Source organism: Porites lutea, chromosome 11 (genome assembly GCF_958299795.1).
Source record: "Porites lutea chromosome 11, jaPorLute2.1, whole genome shotgun sequence".
In the NCBI taxonomy this organism is placed as follows: Eukaryota; Metazoa; Cnidaria; class Anthozoa; order Scleractinia; family Poritidae; genus Porites; species Porites lutea.
The window spans coordinates 11,737,552-11,759,274 of record NC_133211.1 but is presented as its reverse complement, the minus strand read 5'-3'; the positions used below and the strand labels follow the sequence as shown (position 1 = coordinate 11,759,274).

The 21,723-nt window shown below is 40.4% G+C and overlaps 1 protein-coding gene across 1 annotated transcript; it reads left to right on the top strand.

The window, feature by feature from the left end:
• Positions 1 to 893: 893 nt before the first annotated feature.
• LOC140951392 (protein retinal degeneration B-like) lies at positions 894 to 21,377 on the top strand. The gene is made up of 18 exons (XM_073400633.1): positions 894 to 1,159; positions 5,764 to 6,051; positions 7,130 to 7,178; positions 7,615 to 7,817; positions 8,889 to 9,489; positions 9,856 to 10,019; positions 10,493 to 10,805; positions 11,537 to 11,718; positions 12,362 to 12,884; positions 13,307 to 13,642; positions 13,924 to 14,072; positions 14,891 to 15,010; positions 15,324 to 15,440; positions 15,899 to 16,047; positions 16,432 to 16,581; positions 16,976 to 17,159; positions 17,614 to 17,745; positions 18,444 to 21,377. Exons 1-18 carry the CDS (start codon positions 1,082 to 1,084, stop codon positions 18,717 to 18,719), a joined length of 4,014 nt encoding a protein of 1,337 aa, XP_073256734.1. The 5' UTR covers positions 894 to 1,081; the 3' UTR covers positions 18,720 to 21,377.
• The last annotated feature ends 346 nt before the right edge of the window (positions 21,378 to 21,723 follow it).

Sequence of the window (21,723 nt, the reverse complement as noted above, 5' to 3'; positions counted from 1 at the left end):
TCGACTCGGATGGGTTGGGGTGGGGGTGGTTAAGGAAAAGAGAGTAGAAGATACGTATATCACGTATATACTGTAGTCATACCGTTAAAGTCTCTAAGTCGAGGTGGAGCGGTGGGGAAGGAATATGGATTGAAGATTATTTATCTTATTTACTCAATTCAATTACACAGATAATCAAAATAGTACATCTAAAAAAGATACGACAAAAATGACATAGGTCCGCATAAAGCTTTCGACTTGGGAGGGAGGGGTGGGGGTGAGGAAGGAAACCGCGGAAGTAAAGAGCTTGCTCATGCTCCAAAACTAGTTTTTGGAGGACAAATTTAATAAAAACACGTACAGGAGACATTTCCTTTTACTCCATTGCTACCTGTGTGGCTGTAGTTTAAGGCGAAAAGAGGACATTTAGTGCAGATTTGAATCAAACACAAAGAAGCGTGTTTCAACAGGATTTACAAAATAACAGGATATAGGCTAAGACCAAGCTCATTCTCTCTTGGCTAAGACAGATCCGGCGTTTCGGGCTTCAATTTTGTAATTGGACATGGCCTTTGAACACTCTCTCGTAATCATTTCATTCAATTCTTAGTTAGCTTTTTGCAGTCACTGCTGACGAAGAGAATCTCTTTTAGGGTTAATACCTCCAGCACGAAATCCCGAATATCGTCCTAAATATGCTTCAAAATCCCGAATCCCGAGCCCGAAAAACCTATTGGGGATGCTCGATGAAATATCGGGCAATATAAAATTACCTTTTCAGCTGTCCGATCAGTCTTGCATTTTGTTTTTTTAAACTGCTAATTGTGATCTACACCAAATCCGACTTCACTTCGCTCCGCAATGGTCTGGTCCCGTTGCTGAGGCCAAGGCCATCTGTTTCGACGACGCGCTGTGACGTCATTCAAGATGGCTTCCGGCCGGTGTTAGTTGTGTGTTTATTTTCGTCGCGAACAGTCTGCAAGCTGTTCGACTTTCTTAACTTTTTGCTTTCATGTGAGATCAGAACGATGGCCTGTGTTTAATACAGGTCTTGCAATTATTCCACGATTCAATCAACAGCTCTTGTCTATCGTGGACGAAAATGTTGATCAAGGAATACAGAATTCCTCTGCCGATGAGCGTTGAAGAATATCGCATCGCTCAATTGTATATGATTCAGGTAAGCCAATTTTTTTAAAAGAGATCTGATGCAAAACAGTTTTTCTGAGTACAAATCTGAAAGGACTCTCCTCGTTGCCTTTGAAAGTGACACCAGGTTCGACTTCGTTAAAGAACCTTCGATCGCAAATGACTGTTTGCTAATGTCAGAATTTATGTACCGGCCTTCGATGTCTGAAACTCGCAAACAGCCGAAAAGAGGCGAAATTTTCTTGTATATATGTGTACCTGAAAGGAGTTTAAACTTGAGGTCACTAACAGCATCTTCATAGCTGATCGAAAAAAGTCTTGGCACGACATTAACTTTTACAGCATGATGCATCACTTGCCTGTCAATAATTCACTTTCGTGACAGCTTTAAAACTAACGTACCTTCGCTACAAACGAACGAATCTTTTATCTCAGACGTAAACTAACTGTAGTTCAGGCTTAAAAACAAAGTTTGGAACTCATTCATTAAACGCCATTTAGAACGAAGGTGAGATCAAGAAGTCAGTGGTAGAAATAAGTGGATATTTATGGCGTTTCTTTTCGTTTCGTGCAGAGGTACATGTTTGTCAAGTTTCTTATAAATGCCAAAATATAAGCTTATGTGCGTGAAATGTCCATTTGTATGCAATGCTAGTGTTTGCGCTAACACATTTGACTTAGCGTGGGCGATCGGACATGTCCTTGCATTAAAACCTGTTATTTTCTATTCTTTGAATTCCAGATACACACATATGTGCCCTAGAATGCTAGGTCATTTTTGTATGTTGTATTCCAAAGAAAAAGTAATATTAACTGCCACGAAAGATATAGTAATAGAGAAGCAAGCTTCCAATAATATTGAAAGTTCAGCTTTCATACTAAAAAATAGTGTTCTCTAAATTTGATTACTACCTTTGTTCCAGCTGAATATTTTGGCATTACTGCAAAAGACGACTCTGTAGCGGTCCATGTTTGATATTAACCCATTCAAGATAATATTCATAATTTTATGACATTTTATTCAGTTAAGATAAAACGATCTTGGATACCTTCTTGCTCCCAGATGTCCAGTTTGATTTTTAGCCAAGAGAATATGGTCAGTGATAAATAATTACCACTTGCAGGTGCATTCATTCAGTCTGAAATGAAGTAAACAAAAATTAGTGCATCTACAACTTTTGCCATTGATAACAGTTTTATTTATGGAAACATATAAAGAAATTGAGGTTTTCTAAGAGAGTGGAAAGAAAGGTACTTATGAAACAACTTTTTATAAATTTCAAGAGCAATGATAGCTTTGATCAATAGTATTATGCGCCTTAATAAGCTTATGATATGTGAGCATTAACATGGAAAATCCTTTAAATATTCTTTTCAAATGTTGCCCATTCTTACTTTAATTATGTAAATTATTGTTATTTAAGTTTTTTTTTTGGCAAATTCATCTTCTTTGCACAAGGATCACCATACATATTTTAAGATTTTTTGTCATCTGTATTCGTTTTACAGTAGTAAATGCCTTAATCAACATTTTTTTTTTAATGATGGTAACAAGTTAAGATTTCTGTCTTTTTATCGAAAAGTTGGAGCATTTTTACCCATTTGCAAAGAAGAAGCAAGTGAAAATTTCTCATCAAGTATAAACATATCCCCCATGCAATATTCAAAAACAAATAGCAGTGTGTGATAAAGTTAAAACCCAAAGAAGAAGCTGAATGGTTTTATACTTTTTTTTAAAGTATGAATTGCAAGTTTGCATATTACATGTATGAGTGAAGGAATGAAAATCCATAGGCTTTGGACTGTTTTGGCCAAAAAAACTGATAGTAAAATTCAATGTGGGAATTCTTTTTATTGTGATAATTACTTTGTGTGGCCAGTACCGCTGCTACCTGTAGATCCATTTACTGATGAGTGTTAGAAGTGATCAAACAACTTACTATTCTTCACTATGTATGTAGGGGGAAAATGCAGGGACCCACTGAAAACTGCTAAGGCGAGTGGTTTCCTTGCATAAAAAATTATATTATTATTATTATTATTATTATTATTATTATTATTAAAAATCGAACCTTTTGTGGAATATGAGATTGCAAGCATTTGTACTTGCAATATTGGTGATATACTTCAGCTGAAATGCCTTGGGGGTCTTATAATATGAAGCAGTACCTACACATAGCCAGCAGTACCTGCATTGCCAGCAGTCAATGCAGGGGGATGACAGAGTTCTCAACATAAATTGAACCTATAAAACATCAGGGTTCATATAGGTCATGGAAAACCTGGGGAGTCATGGAATTTTAAGAAAAATTTCAATTTCCAGGCCTGGAAAGTCATGGAATTTAATTGCCGGTCCTCGAAAGTCATGTAAAATTAAAGTTTTGTTTGATAAATGAGTTACTGCAGATGACAAGGAAAGGACAATGTAATATAGTGAGGAGTTATTAAACAGTGCAAATGGCATGGATTTTGGTAGCCACCAGAGTTTGTGTCTGTTGGATTGTTTGAGGTCATAAAATACCCTAAAACAAGGAAATTTTTTAACATTTTTTAGAAACTGACCTCTAAACCTTAAGTCTTGGAAAACTTGAAAAGGTCATGGAAAATGTCATGGAAAGTCATGGAATTTGAAGAGCTCCCTGACCATAGCACCTGTGATGGGTGTTGCTCATAAGTGTTAAAGCTTTGAGTTGATCACTTTAACACAAAGTTTCTTAAGGCCTGTTTGCCATGTGCCATGTTGTTAACATTGCTTACAAGAATGGAATAGTTTTTTTGAAAAGTGATAAATTATATTAATTATTACTATTAATTATTAATATTAATTACTAATTAATTATTGACAATCCTGGATGGTTTTTGAGCAAACTATTTCTGTAAAGTTTTGGTGTTACTTTTCTCTCTTTTTTTGTTTGTGTATTTTTTTCTTAGCATGACTATTTGTATCCCTTTAAAGACTAAACAAATAAGATGATAATATCATATAGGTGGCAAATTTCTCCCTAATTTTGGAGACTTGAATTAAATTTCAGTGTTACAGGTACCAGTAATTAATGTGAAATAACAAAATATGCAGTACCATCGTTTGGAGGATATAGGGTACGTATAATGATCACCAAAAGATGAATGAAGCAATCATTCATTGTACATTGTAAGGGCTCATTAAAGGGGAGCATGAAATAAAGCCACGAGTGATATCTGATCTCATCTGATCTGAAATACTCTCTTTGATTCACAAGTGCTGATCATGTCTAAGTAAGGGAAATAGTGCTGCGCACAGATGACGTCACAGCAAAATTGTGAGCCCTACCGAGCTTCAGACAAACATGGTGGTTGACCTGCACCGTTCTAAACCTCTTATTTCATTGGTCCCGTTTAATGTGCACTTTCATTGTTTTCAGGGATAGAGGCCTTGTTATGTCATAATCCCTATTGTTTTCCCAGCTAGTCACTTTGCTTTCTTTCTGGATTTTTCGCTTTTATTTAGTGACTCAGACTTGACTTTTCAGAGATCCTTGAGTCCCTCTTACATTCTACCCAGCTACAACACTTCTTGCTGTTTACCATTTCCCGATAAAAATACACAAAAAACTTTGTTTTGACTCAACACTCGGTGAACGTGCATACAAAGCCTTTGAGTGAGAAGCAAGGACTATCTGAGTCTTGAGGGGAGTCTCATCTGATGTAAACTCTTTTTAAGAATCTGTGCGCAGCACTATTGAAAAGAGAATTGACAGGTTGAGATTTTATCAGAAGTCAGTTATGCCTTTTATTACAGGCACCATTCAAATGATGGCTGTGGAAGACTCCTGATAGGTTTTGAATTTTCTTCCTCAAAAATGTGGAGCTTGCTTCTTATCACCCAAACAGCTGTTTAATTCTCTTATTTATGGATACAGCTGTGAATAAGTAATTTAATATATTTATAGATTAGTTACTCTTAAAATTCAATGTGTAATTCAATAAAATTATTCAATTCAATTCAATTTATTTCTCTCAATATGTAACAAGTTCAGATGCCCCTTGTGTTAGAATTACATAATCAACTTGTGTTTCATTTTTGAGGTTCTTAATCAAATAATTATTTTTTTTTCAATAAGATTAATTAGTGAATAAATAATGATGCAACATATATACTACATGTATTTTACACACATTTACATGTATTCAATTAATATTTCCCAAGTAATATAAATATTGCTTTCTGCTCTTGCTAATCATGTATACTTTTAAAAAGTCTTAAATTAATTTTGAAAGCCATAAAACCTTTGAGAATATTATGATAATATTGACACCATATCGTGCTTAAAAAGTCTTCTTGTTTAAGTGATGAAAAATCCTTATCTCACCATATTTTAGGCAGGTGCTATGTCTTAGCATTTTTTAGGCAAGCGAATACAAGCGCAAAGTGAACGAGGAGTGCCATGGGCGAGGGGGTGAAGGCAAAGGAAAAAAACTCTTCTCATTGCGTGTCTCGTGATCCGTGCTGGCAACGCACTTGCCTTTGCTTGCCAGAAAAACGCCAAAAAATGACGCCTGTCACTGGCTAGGCATCGCTGTCCAGTTTTTTGCCTTTAAGTTTTTGTAGCTTTTTTAAAGACCAAGTGTTCATTTCTTTTGTCAACAACTCTTTAGAAAAAAAGCAGGCTGGATAGCGTTGGTGAAGGAAGTGGAGTAGAGATTCTTGAAAACATACCTTATACAAATGGACCAGGAGGCAGTGGACAGTACACAAAGAAAATCTACCACATTGGAAGCCATCTACCGGGCTGGCTTAAAGCAATTCTGCCCAAGGCTGCGTTGAGAGTGGAAGAAGAAGCTTGGAATGCATATCCCTACACCAAGATGAGGACAACTTGCCCCTTTGTGGAGAAATTTTTTGTTGATGTAGAGACGTATTATTACCCTGATGCTGGACAACAGGTAGAGTTCACGTATGTTGTTCTAAAACTTGTACTGTTTTCTTATCGTCCCTTATAAGGGAATCTGGATTCTGGAATACGGGAAATTTTTGCTTGTGGAATCCGAAATCCTGGGATTTGGAATCTGGCATACAGCTCAAGGAATCCAGAACCCAAGTTTTACTGACAAAGACGCAATCCGGTACCTGGAATCCAGAATCCATGGCAAGGAATCCAGAATCCAAGACTGTGTTGGATTCCCCTACATGGGGCGATTCTTAACACTGTAAACCAAAAGTTCCTTTCTCCTTTCAGTTTAGTTACATGGGCAATTAAAACGTGTTGAAATAATGAAAGTATGAAAATGATAATGATATTAGAACTGCAGAATGAAATTAAATGCACAGAGGATGGTTATTGCAGTTATAGGCACAACTTTTGTATATTTTCCAAAAAGGGGAGTCCGAAAAGATTCAGGCTTGTTTACTCAGGATTCAAACTCTGCAAAAGTTGCATCTATAACTGCGATGATCTATTTATACTAGCGAGCTGAAGCAACGAGAACGCAGACATACCCGATGTCAAGACTGAAAGCGGGAAGTGTTGTTGGCTTTTCGCTTAATGATACGCTTCACCCAAATTTGAAACCTTTTGTTTTTACTCCTGTAGTTTGATGTTATCGAACTCATACCACTAAAAGAGAGAAAAGACCTTCTTCGGGTTGTTATTTTTGACTTCCAGGACGTGAAGGTTTACGTTGCTTAAGCTCGCTAATGTATTTTTAAGACGTGTTCTTTTATCCACCTCTCATATTTCTCTTTGGTACCACCCAAACAAAGAATAAGAGAAGTAACTAAGGGGAAACACTTAATAAGGAAAGAAAATAGCATGCTGGGCTAGATGCCATGACTAAATTTTGGAATCTGAGTGGTGTGCTTACCTGCAGTCGCAAAGGGTCTTAACATGTCTGACTTTCTGCAGTTGTCGTCTTCCTTTGTACTAGCTACATTCCCTATTAACTTTCACAACCAGTTTCTGTGAAGATTAAAGCCATATAACAATCATATCCAGTTCTTTTTCCTGTTGTTTTTTTTTTTTAGGAAAACGTTTTCAACCTGTCAGCTGTTGACCTTCAGAGTCGGGAAGTTGGTGAGTTGGCCTTTTTTTTTGTTCAAACAAAAAAATTTCTTCGGGAACAAGGTCATTTGGGAGGACTTCCACTAAAAAGAATAGACGTCTCTAAGAAAAGACTTTCTGATCGCTGGTCGTTATCCTGCAAGAGCAGACGCCTTCTTCCGCTCTTGACTCACTCGCCATGAAAGAAGAGCCGAAAAAGGCGTCTGTTCTCACATGCTACATGCGTACCTGAACTATAATTGGTTGAAAAATACTGACGTCACAGAAATCGTTTCCCAGCTCGGGATCACAGACGCCCTTTTCTCGGCGAGTGAAACAAGAGCCAAAAAAGGCGTTTGCTTTCGCAGGTTAACGGATCTTTGGCTCAAACGTATTGTTATTATTTAGTAATAAAGCTGAGATTCACTTTAACGTGGTTCAAGAAAATGTTTTTTGTTTGCTCCTGCAGACATAATTGATCCAATAAAGGATGCAGTTTCCCTATCAGATTACAGAGAAGAAGAAGACCCCTTATTATACATCTCCAGCAAAACAGGACGCGGTCCCCTGAAGGAGAACTGGCTAGAACATTACAGAGTAGAGAATCCTCCTTCCGATGTTATGTGTGCTTATAAGCTTATTAAGGTTGAATTCAGATATTGGGGAATGCAGGTGAGGAATTAACCACTGAGACTGACCTGTGTCAGTTGGTTATTTTTGAGTCGCTAGTGGTAGGGTTTGACACTGCAACCCCCGCCAAAGTACCCGTCAAAGCAAATGCTGCCTGATTACAAGAATCGTATCGCTCGCTACGCGTTTCTCGTAGTGGGTAACGACTAAAATTGCAAGTATCCCGCTTGCATGTTAGTATCACTGCGCATCGTTTCAAACGAAATAACGAAGATGCGTTTTTTCGAATTCTTGACGCATGTGTTTACAAAACAAGGATCCATAAGCTAGATACAATAGCAAAAACTTATTCTTTGAGCTGCTGTTTAAAACTCCGGTTGTTGATCTACTGTTTCTTAGCCACCATAACGTTAGTGGGTGCTTTAGAATTTGTCGATGAAAAGGATTTTTCGTAAACAACTGGCAACTTGTGGTGAAGGATTTTTCTGCACAATTCCAAATAAACCTTATCCTGAAGGTTAATGACAGTGGTAAATCCGTAATGTAGTGGTGGGTCCAAACCGTACACTCATACAAGTCAACATAAGGTTTGAGGGGGCTATAAACAGGAATTATTATGAAATCCCTCTTTTCTTTTCATTTCTTTAACTGCAAGAGTTAATTATCTGTGCGTTGTTTCCTTGTAAGCCGCGCAGTGTAGAACATTACCGCGAAAATACTCAATCATTAATACTGCATGGTATATGACAGTTATATTTTGTTACTTAAAAATAACAGTTTACTATTAGAGTTAAGACTACTGAGAAAACCGGCGGTAACTCACTTTTTTAGGGAAGCAGCGTGGCCGAGTAGTTATAACGCTGGACTTGTAATGGGGGGGCCTCGAGTTCAAGTCCATCCCTAACCGATAGCTGCCGGATTTGTTCTCGGTAGTCCCGAGCTCAAATCCTCGGCCACGCTGGTAAATAACCTTCGAGTTCGGCTCTTACCAGTGGGGATTCTTAACCTTATTATTTTCTAGTTAAATGTATATGTTTTGTTATACCTGAAAAGTCTCACAAGGAGTGAGGATAATTGAGTATTTAATTTGATTGAATTTGTTGTTGTTTGTAGAACAAAATTGAACATTTCATCCACTCGGGTCTGAGGCGGCCCATGTTAATGGGCCATAGACAAGCGTGGGTGTGGCAAGATGAGTGGTACGGACTCACGATTGAAGATATTAGGAAATTAGAGGAAGAAACACAGAGAATATTGGCCAGAAAAATGGGGACACTTTCAGAGACTAACAAAGTAAACAGCAGTTTATCTTTAGATCACGATTCCGATCAGGAAATCGGCTTTGCCAGCGACAAAGGACGAGGAAGTGTAGTTTATGTCCAAGACAATAACAACGGCACAAAGCTGGATTTAATTTCTAAAACTTCACTAGATGACAGTGAAGGAAGTATATCTCCTTCACCTGTTGCTATAACGGTTGAGAAATTCGGATATGATGAAGAGAATCCGTCTCAAATTCTGCATGAAAAACTGAGCATGAAAATCTCTCATGGCTTAGAATGTAATGGTTTAGGACAAAAGGAACGGAGCCCTTCTTTCGATAGTTCGTCCGCGAGGGGACTGTCGCGAGCTGAGATGCTGATGGGATGGCGAATGAGTACTATAGAAACCGTTGAATCCGATTCTGGAGAAGAAGAGTTTTTTGACGCACAAGGTATGGTATGGAACCTAACCCTAACCCTTTCCGTAGTTAGCTTAGATACCAACAGCAACGTCCCTGTTTTTAGATATCCTGCCTATGACTATTGAACTGATTTGTGTTTGTGTATGTGAATGTCTTTTTGTGAAAGTAAACATGATCTTCGCAGTAGAATAAACAACCCAAGCGGTCCTAAGGGGTATTTTGAACTGCGGATAAACAAGATTCATTTCATATATTTTAATTCATGTCCTCTTACATGTAGGGCTTTTATACAAGCTTCCTGGCTCATAGATCGTACCTGCGTAAACAAATTTAATTGATGTATTGATTGATATCAAATTGAAGACCCTTTCATACATGCATATAATTCTATTGCAGAGGATCTGGAAGATAACTTAGATTCAAATCTGCTGTCCATTCGTCACGTGGAACTCAGCAACAGTTTTAAAAGCCTTGAGTTAGACACGGATTCCTCACGGGGCAGTAGAGAGTCTTTGGATTCGGTAGCTTCTTCACTTACTGATGAACAGAGCTTAGATAAGGTAAGACGACGAAATTCGCAGACTCCAATAATGACTACCGTACAGGTTGTCGAAACGTCATTCTCGATCAGCCACTGTCATAAACAGTCCATTCACTATTTTAGATTTCGTAAAGGCGAAAACATCACTGTCTCGTAGGGAGAAAGTTTTACCATGCGTATAAAACCAATGGGAACTCGATAAAGCCAATAAAGTGCAGAATGCAAATAAATCATCCCTTTAAACCCTAAGTATAAAAACAAAGGGTTGAATTGCTCGCTTTCATAGTTTGTGTGTACAACGCTTTATGAAGGACCTTTTGTTGCTACAAGCCACTTGCTTCTCTGTAGTTCGCATTTGAATAGGCTCAATTGAATGGCTTAGTTCAGTTTCGTTCCACTGAAGAAATGAAATTAGTCAAAATACTCGCTCTCTTGTTTGACTATCGGCTGGTTTATTCACCAAGTTCTGTCTCTTTGCTCCTTGTTTTTCAGTCTCCTCGACTCCTTAGAAAAGAAAAGTTGTGTAAAAAGGTCAGCGATACTTCTACTTGTTCGTTACCAGCCTCCAGCATTACTAGCCTCATTCTCATCATCCACGGTGGGACGCAAATAGACACGGGCATGGATCCCACGTCACGTGCCATGGACTTTAAACTCCTCCAGGATGCATTTGAAGCGGTGATTAATTCACACTACAAAGGTGCTGTGGGAAGGATCGCTCTGAGGCTCGTCGAGTGCCCAGCTATTTGCTCCAAAGCACTGAATCTGTTGTCTCAGCTGTGTCCTTACTCTGAAAGTGATTCGGGTAAGAATTGAATGGCCATAAACAAGAGTCGAAATGCAAACCGTAGACGGGAAAACCGACAGTCTAAAGGACCATTTCAATTCCTTTTTGTCAATCTCCTCACGATTCGGCATCACGCTCTTTCCCACGAAGGCAGAAAGTTCTCTTAGTTCGCTAGTCTATTGTTGGACTATTTGACACCATTCTTCCTCGTTTTAAGCAAAATGGACCATCGTCCTTTTTGTTTAATGGACCAATCATAACCTCTGCGTTTGACTTGAGACAGTTATTCTCCGTCACGCATGTTTGTCCCAGTGTCAATGGATTAAGCAGGCAAGCGGTCTGTAATACGGGACCACCATTTTACGTGGTCATGAGCGTCACGTGAAGGTCTAACCGTTTGCAGTGCAAAGGCAGTACCTTCTTCTTCAGTTCATTAAGACTCTGAGTTTTAGTTGGTCCTAAAAATCGAATTCGCTACCTCCCACTCTCCAGGCCAGCACTCTGCCGACTAAGCTAATCCTTCCGCGGTTATAACTGACCTTCCAACACCCGGAGCGCACAACCCACACTACTGAGAAAAAAAATAGTACCATGCGAATGTTCTGGTAAGAAGCTTAATCAGAATGGTCATATCATAACGAAGGATTACGTGACTCTGTATGCCCAAAACCCTTACCTAAATCGATTGTGTTATAGTGAACCGCGATTTGATCATTAGAGTTGAATATGTTCCTTTTCCTTGTTTTCAGATGCAGCAAGCGTCAACAGTGGCTTTACTCCCGTGTCAAGTAGTTTTCCTTTAAGCGCCATCTCACTGATGGTCTCATCTTCGCCTTTTTATGTTGACGCCGTTAATTCCATGGTGGCCGCCACAAACATGGCTTATCGTGATTTTCTCAAGTCTGAAGAAGGTCAAGGTTTTCGGGGAGAGGTGAATACAAAAATTATTCTGAGACAAAAGAATAACCTTTATGCCCAGTGTAACCTCCAGTATTTGGACACCCTAAAGACCAGGCTTAGATTTCGGGGGAGAGGTGGAGGGATGGATTAACCCCAAACACTACAGGGAAGTGGCGAGGAATATTTGATTTACTCAAATAGTTGACATATATGAAGAAATGACTACACCTTCATTCATTAATATTGGAATTTATCGTTCAACTCGCTCGCAAAGTTTGGCTATATGGTAAAACTGTGGCAGGTTACCTACATAATTTAAACAATTACTGAATGAAGCTAGTATGATACGATTGAGGGCAGTGTTCGCCTCTCAAAGCTGTAAATTCCTTTGCCTTTTCTTGTGGTCTGCACTCACGCTTAAACAGCTAAGCTGCCGGGCCGCTGTTTCACGTGACGTCATATACAATCATCGACTTCTTAGTGACTGACATCAGTGATTGTATAACCTAAGCGTTTTCCAAATTTGGTCAGCGCCAGTAGCGCCAGCTGGTTATGAAGAATCTTTTTTTTTTTTTTGGGGGGGGGGGGGGAGGGATTATAGCCAGTAAGAAATATTTGTATAGCCAATAAGAAAATATGTGGAATTAATGATAATGTGTTTTATTGACTTGTAGGTTTGTGTTCTTGGTGACTGCATGGGCGCCCTGCTTGCATACGACGCCTTAATCAGTAACGAGAACACCTTGTCCAAACGCACCCAAAGCTTCTTTTCAAACACAGCGATGCTCTCGCCTCTGGCTGCAACGACTGCAGGGAACAACGGAGAAACCAATGGAAGCGTGGTGAAAAAACCGCGCCGCACAAGTAGCCATACTCCGCCCAGTAAAAGCTTGGAGGTCTCACACAATCTCAGACTCAGTCTGAGTAGCGGAAATATTCGAGAAAATGTCGATCCAAATTCCGACGAAATCATGCGCGCTCCGCCAGTCGAGGAGTTGGAAGACACCGTTTTGGAGTCACCGAATCAGCTAAGCAGAGCCGAGCGGCTACAAAAGTTTTCCTTCGAGACCTCTCTGTCGATGGACTCCGTAGATCATGCTATGTTCGATTTTGAAGTTTCCAAGTTTTTCGCATTTGGTTCGCCTATCGGACTTGTTTTGGCTTATCGTAGATTCATGCATGGAGAGGACAGGACAGGTAATGACCATACTTATCACTGTAAATAAAACTGAACGTTTTCCTTACAATAAGTTCCCATAGTCACCACGCTATACGCTCGATTTCCGTCGCTCTCTCGGATTCGGGGGTCCGTTTCTCAACAGTCCCGGTAACTTTACGGCCCGATATCAGATTTTCAGATCATAATCTAAACAACAAAAACGCATGTCCTAGCTATCATATTATCTACAAACCTACTGAAACCTCTATCTCAAATTTAAACGACAACAGCTTTTCAGGCCCGTTAATTATCGGGACTTTTGAGAAACGGGCCTTCGGTCTTATTCCTTTTCGGGAAAAGAGCGTGGGCTCATTTCTCGATCAGCGGCTGGTAATTGGGTCTACTCACACGAAGGAGTATTTTATTTCCAAACCAAATCATTTCATTACTTTCTTTACAGCTGTACCGCCCAAACCTGCTTGCGACCAGGTCTACAACCTGTTTCACCCGTTTGACCCATCTGCGTCTCGGATCGAACCTTTGATCAGTCCGCAGTTTGCACAGATCCCGGCTGTAAGCGTTCCTCGTTATCACCGGTTCCCGCTTGGAGATGGCCAATCACATCTTCTTAACAAGGTCTTTGCTGATAATCCAGAACTCTTTGTTAGCCAGCCTGGTTATTTTCGTTCTCAGTCTCGCCCGGGCTTGGTTCAACGGGACAGCAATCTGAGCACAGTAAGCCTGGTATCTAGTGACAGTTCGGATAGCCCAAGAGGGGGTACAGAGTTTGATGCAGGTATGTCTAAGTTTTTATAAGGTGGCGCGATTCTTGTATTTAAAAGGGTTTTACAAGATATCCGATAATCCTGAATACGTGACAAGATCGAGAAGCTGCTTCAAATTCCTGAAAATGACAGCCTTAATGTTTCACGAACAGTAAGTTGATTACCGAACCTGTCTGGCGTTTATTTGTACTGACTCGTGAAGGACGCAACGTTGTTTTTACTGACTTGCTCTAATGCTAAGTTTTTGATCAAGTACAGGATATTTCACTGATTTCTTTGTTTACGTAATCAGCGGTCGCTAATTGGTGGGGCACCAGACGACTTGACTTTGCCTTGTACTGTCCCGAGGGACTTCAGCAATTTCCAACAGCCGTTCTCTCGCCTCTCTTCCATGTCAGCTATTGGGAATCAAGCGACGTGGCCGCGTTTGTCGTCAGACAGGTACTCGACCGGTTTGGTGCTTTTGCTTCTCCTTGTGTTCGTTGTGGTTTTTTAGCCTGGTTACGTCTTGTTAGTGGTGACACATATAAACCCGGTTCAGACGCTGATCTTTTCATGAGTCAAACCTAATACATTGAATTAAGTACATGAAAAGTTTGGCATATGAATACGTGATTAAGAACGCCTATTTCAATTTGGAACGGCTCAGCCGTTCTTCACGCCTAGCCCGGCCGGGAATTTCGACTGTTGAACGACTTTTGAACGGCTTTGGTTCAAACGCCGGACTTTCATGTACCGAACCCAATGCATAGATGATAATAACGTATTTTGCAAGCAGTTTGACCAAAATGAGCATTTTTCTTCTTTTGATTTTGAATTTAGTTCGGCTGGAATTAAGATTTCAGCCGGTCTAAATAGTTTGGGTCGGCCTCAATTCGAATTAGGTTTGGCTCATGAATAGTTCGGCGTCTGAACCGGGCCTTAACGGTGGGGTTCATAACGGTTGCGGGAAAGGAAATCTCGTAAGGGCGAGGGAGAAGGAGGGAATCGACTTTCCCTTCCTCGCTTCTCTCGCAAGTTCTCCCTCCTCCATTTCTTCCCTTTTTTAAACTTATCGGGCCAGAATCCTTGAAAGTATCAAGAATCCCTTTCGGCCCCGGACTTTCTTTGAAAAGAAATAAATAAAGAAATTAGAATAGTTTTGTCGTTTCAGCCCACTAATGAGCCATTATAACATGATCCCTCTTCCATTATCATTGTTTAGTTGACTTCGACTGTGTCCGGTAATACTGAGTTGTTTTGTTTTCCTTTTTGCACAGATTCTTCATGGTGAGTTGGACAGTGTCAGTGTATCATCACCCAGTAGAAGATGTCAGACGTTTAGCCCTGCTGAACCCAGAGAGAAGTGGCTAAAACGAAGAACGGCTATGAAAATTAAGGTATTTACTTCCGCTGTCCTGTGCACTATATTGGGTGACCTGTGTCGTGCATGCATGAAACAGGTTAAGGGCGTTGTGGTTCACTTTCTACTCATCATGCGTGGCCAAAGACAATCGGAAATAGTTTCACATTTAGAAATTCTTATTAACAAATTTGGAAACTTTTTTGGTTGTTGCAGTTGGTTCAAAAACATTTTTGTGATTCTCTAAATTATGTGATAATGCTCCGACCCAGACGGTTAAGAAAAAAAAAACGTTACGGGTCGGTAACAGTGACTTTTGGAACTTTTCCTTGATTTTGTTCTACTTGCAGAACCTGAGCGCCAATCATCGGGCCAACGATCGGGTGACCCTAGAAGGTCAGGACCAGACCATTTCGGCCAGGTTTATGTATGGTCCACTTGATATGGTTTCGCTTAGCGGAGAGAAGGTAGGAGTAACGAACAAAGTTTTCGCTCGGATTCAAAGCCAGAACCACCTTGTACATATATTAACGGTACTACAGGAGAGTACGCTTTAAAGCCTTCGTCTTATTAAGTCCTCGCGATTTGGTCGACACAAAGGAAGTCGGAGGAAATGTAATTCTACGGTACAGTGAACTCTCATAAGCTGGACACCTTCTCGACCCCACCTAAAATTTAAAGACCCCACGACCTCTAGATAAGAATACCGTTAGCTGACCGACTGAGCTAAAAAGGTAGAGAGATATCTGATCCCACACTGGAATTGTATAGAATTTTAGTATACTTTAAATTACCCTCCATGTAACCGGTACATCTATTTGCAGTTAAGATTCACTGTAGAAAAGCAAGTTAATTCAGGCCGGAATAAGCAACCATGTGTGCTTCGTAGATATACCATTTTCTGATCCAATGTCGCTCTTTTCAGGTGGACATCTACGTCATGACCCAACCTCCCTCTGGAGAGTATGTTTTATTTGACACCGTTTTGACCGGAAGTGGAGGAAAGTTATCTTGCTCTATTCCTGAAGATAAGAAACTTCCGGTGGGAATCTACCCCATCAAGTTGGTCGTCAAGTAAGTATAACAGCTCCACCCAGAATGCAACGCCACGCAACGCTCCTCCCGTTACGTGACGAAGCGTTGCGTGACGACCCTAAGAACGGCGGCGAAGGAGACGAGGGAGGTGGTCGTTTACGAGATTCCAACCACAGGGGCTGTCTTCCGAGGACAGCTCCCGACACATTTACTTTTCGGTAGAGAATTTATCTTATGCAATTTCTAAGTCGGTCCCGGCACTCGAGCTGAGGCCACTTCGGTTGGAGGGAAGTGCTATCACCACTGGTACACTCTTGCTCCTCCCTATGGTGTGTACTGACGGGGTGGCGGGGGAGGGTCTGGGGTATAGAGAAGGGTTGATTAAGGCTCTTCACGTTGCATTTTGTTGTTTTTGCCTTCTAGAGGTGATCACACGTGGGTAGATAGTAACCTAGCCGTTTTGCCGCCTAAAACCGAAGCTGTTGTGTTCAGTATCGACGGCTCATTCACGGCCAGTGTCTCCATTCGTGGTAAAGACCCAAAAGTTCGCGCTGGAGCTGTGGATGTTGTCAGGTAACAGAGTTTTGTTTTCACAGTGAAAGGAGCACACCCGTGGCCTCCTAACAAACTTTTTGTGGCTACGATCTTTGAAAGCGTAGCTTCTTTGCTGTGTTGTCTTCTGTGCGTGCGTAATGTAAAAAAAAAACAACAACAACGACATAACCTCGGCAGAAATAACTGTAAAGTGACGAATATAAATGGAAAAAAAACTGTTGTTGAGGCGCGGAGATCCTATGTTCGATTCCGAGATTCTCCTTGGAATCTCTCAGTGTAAAGGAAAGCCGGTTTTTTTTAGGGGGCGGGTGGTGGGGGGTGGGGGAATCCTAAAGCGTCTCCATTCAGCAGATCAGACAGCGCAATTTTGCTATTACTAGATACTTTAGCGTCTCTCTGGTTTCTCTTTTAGACACTGGCAAGAATTGGGTTTCTTGATTGTTTACGTTACAAGCCGTTTAGACTTTCAGAAGACCAAAGTTATGTCTTGGCTTGCAGAACATAACTTTCCATACGGATTAGTTTCATTCGGCAACGGGATTACTAAGGATCTCCAGAGACATAAAACCGAGTTTCTCCGTTACCTCGTCAATGATGTGAGTTATTTATGTTTTAACTCTTAAGTTTCACCAAAGGAAAAGGCTCATACCAAACGAATTTCTGTTTTACTGTTATTGCGCTCGTTTGCTGAGTCAAGTGACGCATGCATCTCTAATTCACAATCTAATTGAAACAATAAAACCCAGTAAATTAGTGAGGCATTTTCAGGCACTGTGCCATCGATCTTTGTATCCTGTGTGTTCAGCTCATTATGGGCCATTTTCGAGTTGTCCCGAGCCTCTGCTTCATAACGAGGGAAAGGCGAAGTCTTTGATATGAATTTTCTGTGCATTTTCACCTAAACAGTTCTGCATTTAGCCTCATTTTGAAATTGAGGGTTTTTGGAATTCGGAAATGACCTTTTTGAATATTCTTGAATAGTTTTTTTTTATTAGAATTTTTTCAGCTTTCTGGTGTAATTAAATAATGACTGTTCCTTGTTGTCGTTAGTGTCAAGTGTTGATTCACGCGGCGTATGGATCAGTGAAAGACATTTCAGTTTACACATCTATCGGTGTTCAGTCGCATCAGATTTACACTGTAGGAAAACACCATCCGAGGAAATACGCGAGCCAGGCTCAGGTTAGTAACACCGTTATTTACTCTTTATTCGCCCGTTGACACTAATTAAAAGAGGTGGCCCCTTGAGACTTGTCCAGTCTCTTAAACTATGTTCACACTCGGTGTCGAGCTCGTCGCCCGAGTGCGGTGTGTATTTGCTGGGAAGTAATGTAAACACAACGTGTTTTCAAGTACCCATGCTACCTATCATAAACCCAGGTCGTGCGGACTGGAGAACGCGCGGACGTGTAGATTTTAGTCAAATTGTTTAACATTGATATTAATTCATTTGGTAAATGGGAGATAAAGTTAAATCACTCGAAAGAGAGAACGACAAGTTGCGAGACCAGATTAAAAATCTGTCAAAGGATTTCGAAAATTTCAAAGACAAGGTGTACTGTAAATTCTTTTTCTCTTTGTACAATTCTTCCGCATTATATTATATATAGACAAAAATGTACATAAAAGAATAAAATTATACTCTACACGTAAATTGACTGGCCCGCCAAGATTAGCTCAAGCTACCTGCGGGCCATTGCACTTTGTAAAACGTAAATAAGGAAACAATTCTGGCACGATGCTGCATGGTGCCTGATAACAAGATCTCAACCTTGTACTCGGACGTTAAATATTGGCACTGGGTCTACAAGAGAGCCTGGCAATATTTCTAGAGCAATATTTTTTAATAACTGATAGCGCTGTTTTGTTCTTTTCTTTAGTTCCTAAAGGACGGCTATGCAGCTCATTTAACATTCCTGTCCAATCAACCTATTTCCAGGCCGGCTGTTGGAAATTCCCGGTTGATAATCAGGCGAGGTTGCTTTGGTCTTCAATCACGGACTACCAAGGCAAGGCACAAGATCAAACGTTCCATTTCAGATAAGCCGTCGAACGATTCTGACGTAGAAAGTTCAACTTTATCAGGATTCTTTAATTACTCCTCCTTTAGACACACCAAGGGGCGGTCTATGAATAAATTTGATCAAGACTATTAGAAATGACCATTGCACTCGAGTAGAAAATAACCAACGGATCGGCTTAGATTGGTGGCACAAGAGCGATGCTTTATGAGAGGTTCATAATCGAGAATCATAAGCTATGAAAAATATCTGACCTTAGAGCTCGAGTGAACTCCATCAGATTCGAAGAACTCCCTCATGCAAACAAATATCGAACCTTCGTGAAGTAATGAATCTTACCTTCGATGCTGTTTCATTCCTGTGTTTTTAATTTCTTCATCATATCGTGCTTATATCCGTGTTTTCCTGCGATTCTCGAGCGTTTGAAATACCTTCCTGTCAGCCGCCATTTTGTACATCCTTCGCTCAGACCCAGTTCCTCGCTGTGTGATTAAGCACCCCCCCCTTTCCCCCCCCCCCCCCTTAAGGTTTGAGTGGACGGCGGTGGTCAGCTCATTTGCAGAGAAGGCATCGAGTGAAAACAGGGGCGTAAAAAAAGCCGATGTCGAAATTAAACACACGGGTCAACAAACTTGAAGAGAAGACTGACTCCTTTATCGATGTTTTGAAAACACTATTCAGCTTGATTGAATGCTCTAGAGCTCCGTGTTTTCCATAACCCCGGCCGGCCTAAAATAAAAGGCAAAATATTTTCTAAAGGACACGCCCTAAATTTGTGGAATGAAATATATTCTCAATCTCGGTCGTCTTGGAAATTTGTCGGCTGTAAAACAGTCCTCGTGTGTCATTAAGGTAGTAATACGGAGAAACGTTTCCTTCGTGCTCCCACCTTCCAGAGCTGTTCTGCGTTCCACGTTGGTTCAGAGGTCACAGATTTGAGGTACTCGAACATTGCCTCCAATTTGTTTTGTTTTTTGCAATCCCATCGTCTTCTAGCCTGAAAAAACAGCCGACGTTTCGCTACGCCACCGCTGGTTTCCCTGGGAAATGTCGTCTGAGAAACGAGCGCAGAAATTCCGTACTGATAACGCGTCACTACCCAGATCTGGATAGTGCTTCTGATTGGTTGAAGCAAAATTCCCACGCGAACGACCAATCAGAAGCGCTACCCAGATCTGAGTAGTGACGCGTTCTGCACTCTTTTCTAAGGCGTCATTTCGCCTTGGAAACCAGTGGTGGCGTCGCGAAACGTCCACTGTTTTCTCAGGGTAATCGTTTTCTTAACTAAATAATGTAGGATAGTATTGGTCGTTACTATATGTACTCCTGTTTAGACTTAAGTGCGTGACGCACCAGCGTCCAATCGAAATGTATATTCACGCACGTCACGCTGCGTCCCAATCACTTTTTTGAACTTACGGTGACAATTTCCGGCTTGTTCTCTATAAACAGTCCCGTGTTCGGTGAAAATGTTCCATATAAATTTGACTGAGAGGTTTCAATATTAAATTATTTAAGTTAAATGTAGTTACCATGTATCTATAATCAAAGACTAAGTTGTAATGTATTCCTTCCCAGTTTAGTTTATATTTTGAAGACTTAGCTTCTCTTTAAAAAGTAGGTATATTTAAGAGTTGATTCTTACGCTCCCGCACCCTCTTAACAGTTTGTTTTCCTGATGTCTGAGTACGTGAGGCAAATCCTTCAGTATCACTATTTAAATGAGATTTTCTGGCAGCACTTTCTTGTGTTGCTGTTTATTATGCTGTACAAGGTGTAGGCTCGATTGCCCGCTGCTATTCGGGAAATGAGCTCGCGCTCTTCCCTCTGATCTTAGGGCGGACCCGAAAGAGCGGCAGAAATCGAGCCTACACAAGGCGCAACTTTTGACTTTGTACATGAAATCCTTTGGTGTTACCATTGAGATAAAACCTCGTCAGAAGTTCTTTTACATGTTATCAACCGTTTCTTCTACACGATTATGTTTTTTTTTTGGATTTTTTCTACGGCTTTCTGTCCTCTTGGGAGTAAAAGAGTTAACTCATTATGGGGGGCATTTAATTATGGAAGTTTACCCTCTATCCACTTGCTTCTCGGTTACTTTTTCCTTTCTTCTGAAACAAGCTTTAGCCGCATAAGAAAGACCGCTCGTCAACGAGCCCTTTGCTGTCGCTCAGCTGCGGCTCCAGTCATGAAGAGAGGAGAAAAAAAAACTCAGAGGCCAGGTTAATGTAAAATTTAATATATTCTCACGATAAGTTATTTAAAAACATCGCCTACATATACACTAGGTGACTTCAGAAGGTCATGACTGGTCCAAGCTCTCGTAAAGATTTTAATTACTGGATTTATTATCTTTTATCTGAGGCTCCGCTCGCGCGCTCGTTAAAGTGTGCGCGAGAGGGGGGCTTCACTGGACACAAAAACTGTTAAATTAATTACCTCAATGAAGTTAGAGATAATACTAATGTTATTATTAACGAATGGCGTAAAATATTAACTCCTAAGAAAATAATATATAAGATTGTCAGGCGCTGTGGTAGTCTGATGTAATCTGTCAATCAAACCTGGCTGGTCCAATTACAGACGTGTATTTCTAGTGATAACAGTATTACCGTACAATATTATGGACTCGTTGTCCATTACTTTGGCAAGTAACGTACTGTGCCAAAAAGACTTGAACATGATCTTCGTTTAATTAAAAATAGAATGAATAAGTGTGATTTGATGTTAAGGAAGATGCAGATAAATATTACAAATCATTAAAGTTCATGGAAGATTTTTTGTCTTGAAGCGGTTTTATGATGTTTGTATTTAAGATTTAAGTTGTTACGAGTTGTTCTCCAGAAGAGCAGAAATTCTAGCTTTAGCCAGATCATAGCTGAATTCAACATTCAACTGATGAAGGCATGAAGACGTTGAGATAGAGTCGAAATATTTCGGTTTAAACTATCTTTGCTCTGGGTACGAAAGTTTTTCCTGGCTGTAGTTTTCGAGATGCAGACCAGTGACATAGCTCCCTCAAGAGCATACACTAAAACTACAGGGCTGACTTTTTCAAAAGATGGTAAGCAATATTCCAGGCTACCATGCTACTAGCTACCATGACAACTGACTTGCATGCTTTGTCGGTTTGCAG

Excerpts from the sequence above, each read along its gene's own strand:
- LOC140951392 (XM_073400633.1), top strand. The coding sequence starts at position 1,082 with ATGTTGATCAAGGAATACAGAATTCCTCTGCCGATGAGCGTTGAAGAA. Across the intron at positions 1,160-5,763 it reads CTCAATTGTATATGATTCAG|AAAAAAAGCAGGCTGGATAG; the intron begins GTAAGCCAATTT and ends ACAACTCTTTAG. Across the intron at positions 17,746-18,443 it reads AATACGCGAGCCAGGCTCAG|TTCCTAAAGGACGGCTATGC; the intron begins GTTAGTAACACC and ends TCTTTTCTTTAG.